The 3,953-nt window shown below is 46.1% G+C and overlaps 1 protein-coding gene across 1 annotated transcript; it reads right to left on the minus strand.

Moving 5' to 3' along the window:
- Positions 1 to 236: 236 nt before the first annotated feature.
- Positions 237 to 3,600, minus strand: LOC118757059 (the record flags this gene model as incomplete). The annotated part of the gene is made up of 3 exons (XM_036491791.1): positions 2,777 to 3,600; positions 1,182 to 2,720; positions 237 to 637 (listed from the first exon to the last, which is right to left on the minus strand). Coding segments are annotated over exons 1-3 (2,764 nt in total), but the record flags the coding sequence as incomplete, so codon positions are not given.
- Between the last annotated feature and the right edge of the window lie 353 nt (positions 3,601 to 3,953).

Here is a 3,953-nt window from a genome sequence, read left to right on the forward strand (position 1 = left end):
TACGCGAAATGGACCTTCGTATGGTGACGAGAAGGATGGACGAATCTGGTCGTTGCGCACTAGTACGTGGGAGCAAGTATTAAGGTTCCTGAAACAGAAAACAGAATGCTTGCCGTGACGTGACATTTCGCCCGGTGCCAATGAATTAAAATGAAGTTTTAAAGTGTTTACTATCGTATGTGGGGAGGTTTTGTTTGTAGGAGTGAGCAGCTCACCAGGCAATCGAATTGGCTCACCATATACTAATTCAGCCGGCGTCGTCTCGATATCGTCTTTCCAAGCTGCGCGTAAACCGAGTAGGACGGCTGGTAATGCATCGTACCATGATTCGCCGTGACACAGAAGGGCCGATTTCAGCTGGCGATGTAGTCGTTCGACAAGTCCGTTGGCTTGTGGGTGGTATGGGGTTGTATGCAAGTGCTTAATACCATAGAACTTTAATAGCGACTGAAACAGGTCCGACTCGAATTGCGGCCCCTGATCAGATGTTAAACGCTTAGGTATTCCATGGCGCGAAATCCAATGTAGCGATAATGCGTGAGCTACCGTTTCTGCAGTACCATCGGATAATGGAACAGCCTTAGGATATCTGGTGAACCGGTCTATGATGGTAAGGCACTGATTGAAACCTTTAGACCTTTTAAGAGACACCAGGTCAATATGAATATGCTCGAACCGTTCCGTTGGTGGTTCAAAACTAGCGATCGGCGATGACGCATGTCGATGAATTTTATTTTTCTGGCATTCCATGCACGATTTTGCCCATACGCGGCAATCTTTGTTAATAGAGGGCCATGCATATCGCTGCGTGACCAGTTTTTGCGATCCTTTGACTCCGGGATGAGCAAGCGAGTGAAATGAGTCAAAAACTTTTTTCTCAATGGCTCAGGGACGTAAGGACGTACTTTACCGGATGCAGTATCGCAATAGAGTACTGGTCCATTTTCCAGTTGGATCGTTTTGAGGTTTAATGCAGTTTTTTGGCATAGTAACTTCTGTCGGCGACGATGTTGTCAGAGCCTGAAACATGTCGAATGTCCGTGGTAAACTGGCCGATAAAATCGAGACGGCGAAACTGCCACGGCGATGCTCTTTCGGTGCGCTGGTTATATGCGTGCAGAAGCGGTTTATGATCGGTATAGATCGTTACATGCCGACCTTTAAAAATGTGCCGAAAGTACTTTATAGCCTCATAGACGGCGTGTAACTCGCGGTCATACGTCGAAAGTTTCTGAATCGTTGGAGGAATTTTTCGGCTAAAAAATGCTAGTGGTTGCCATTCGTTGTGTACGTATTGTTGCAAAACGGCTCCAATTCCGATTTCGGAGGCATCGGTAAATATTGCCCAGTCAGCGTCGATTTTGGGATGCACCAATAACGCAGCGTTGGACAGAGCACGTTTAGCCGTGTTGAAAGCTTCATGCAATTCATCAGTCCAGGTGACTGGGTGACAGCCTTTCACTTTTGGTCCCTCCAAAACTTTGTTTAGCGGCAACAAAATATCCGCAGCATTTTTTACGAATTTCCTGTAGAAATTTACGGTGCCCAGAAATCTTCGGAGTGCTTTGACCGTAGTTGGAGGCTTAAAACTAGTAATAGCCTCGACCTTTTCGGGCAGCGGCTTAATACCGTTCCTCTTGATAAGATGCCCGAGAAACTGCACTTCTGGTTGTCCAAACTGGCATTTTTGCACATTTATAACGAGACCATACTCGCGTAGGCGTTCAAACAGAATTCGAAGGTGTTTCAAATGTTCGTCTTCGTCCTTTGATGCGATCAGAATATCGTCAACGTATGGAAAAACGAAATCGAGGTCACGAGTGACCTTATCAACGAATCGCTGGAACATTTGAGCAGCATTTTTGAGTCCGAACGTCATGTAGAGGAACTCGAACAGCCCAAAAGGCGTGATGATTGCCGTTTTCGGCACATCTTCGGGGGCCACCGGTAGTTGCAGGAAGGCCTTTTCGAAGTCAATGACCGAAAATAAGTTTTTTCCGTACAAAAATGCGCCAAAGTCGTCAATATATCTCAAGGAATATTTGTCTATCAGCGTACGCTCGTTGAGTGGCCGGTAATCACCACACGGTCTCCATTCTCCGGATTTCTTCCGAACCAGATGGAGTGGTGAAGACCAAGTGCTGTTGGAAGGTCTGCAAATGCCTTGACTGATCATTTTGCTAAATTCTGCTTGTGCTATTTTCAGCTTATCGGGAGCCAGGCGTCTAGCTTTGCACGAAACTGGAGGTCCCGGTGACGTTCGAATGTGATGAACGGTCGAATGCTTCCTTTTACTGGATTTTAGGTTTACTGGCCGTGTAATATCGCCGAACTCTCTCAGTAACGCCAAGTATGCTGTTTTGCTATCTAATGCTTTAATATTTGTTTCTGCCGATGTCGTAAGAGTATTTCCGTGGGTAATTGCGCCCGTGAGACCATCGCGAAGGCGTTTACGTTTTAGGTCGACTAATAAGTCGTAATGGCTTAGAAAGTCAGCACCTATTATCGGCTTAGTGACATCTGCAATTATAAAATTCCAAGTAAAATTACGGCGAAGTCCAAGATTAAGTGTTGTTTCTGCCAAGCCATAGGTTTGTATTATTGAGCCATTCGCCGCGTACAGTTGATAACATAGTGGTTTAGATGTCGATGTAAGACGCCCACGCGGAGCGACGGACAAATCGGTCCCGGAATCGATGAGATATTCCGTACCCGATGTTCTGTCTTTGACAAAGAGGCGGCGAGATATTAGCTGAGAATCGCAGGCCGCTTCTACTGATTCTCGCTGGCGTTTCCTTGCCACTTGCAACCCGGTACGCAAGTGCGAGCGCGCTTTCCGTATTTCCAATGATACCAGCAGAGATCATGTTTCTTCGTTGCTTGTGGGCGTGAGCGACTTCGAGACCTTGGTCGGGAGCGATTGGTCGACATATTTTTTAGTTGTTTCGTAAGCTGCGCGACTTCTCGGCGCAGTGACGCGACTTCGCTGCTTTCCGAAGTAGGTGGTACTATCGCAGCTGCCACTTGGGGCTTGAGCGACAGACGTTCAACCATTCTGTCGGCGGACTCGGCAAGTTTTTCGAGTGTTGCGTCGGCGAAAGCTTCAAGGCACACCTGGATTTCGTTTGGCATATGTGATAGCCAACGCGCTTTAATTATGACGTCGTCTATACCTGGAACCAGTGCTCGTAAATGACGTAGATGCTGCGATGGTGTGCGGTCACCCAGGCGCTCTTTGTCGAGGAGTTGCGAGATTCTTGCCTCTTCCGATTTTGAGAAACATTTAATTAGTGCTGCTTTGAGGTCAGAGTAAGGCGAAACTGCTGGCGGTTCGAGAATAAGTCGCTCAACTTCCGATGCGACGCGAGTATCAAGCAATGGAATTACGAGGTCGAATTTGGTGCGCTCAGTAACTACTTGGTTTGTCGAAAATTGGGCTTCGACTTGTGCAAACCAAAGCTTTGGATTTTGCGTACTGAATTGTGGTGCCTTGGTTTTAGTAGCCATACCGAACTGCTGCTGTGTAAACGAATATCTCGATGATTCTGCTTTTATTGCTTTATGGCCAAATTCCTTAACACTGGTATCGTCGTCTGACATAACCTGATGGTCGCTTCCAAAAGTTGAATAATGACCCGCCAAAGAAAATTACTGGCGAAGCGGTCAGCTCTAACCTCCAGAGTTATGTTACAAAGAGTCCACGTGGTCCAAAGTCGGGGTCACCAATTTAGCGCTTTGGTTGCGCGAAATGGCAATCAATACAAACCGGTTTGTGATGGAACAGATTAAACTTTATTTTGGCAATTTAATAACGCGGAAATTACAATATAACGTTACGTATTAATCAGAAAAATATGTGTATCAATTTACCAGCGAAAACTTAACTTGTCTTGATCATCTGCCAATACAATAGTGAGAGAGCAATACAATCGAAAATCGATAGTGATCGATTC

This window comes from Rhagoletis pomonella, unplaced genomic scaffold (assembly GCF_013731165.1).
Source record: "Rhagoletis pomonella isolate Grant_MI unplaced genomic scaffold, Rhpom_1.0 Rhpom_scaffold_14010, whole genome shotgun sequence".
Classification (NCBI taxonomy): Eukaryota; Metazoa; Arthropoda; class Insecta; order Diptera; family Tephritidae; genus Rhagoletis; species Rhagoletis pomonella.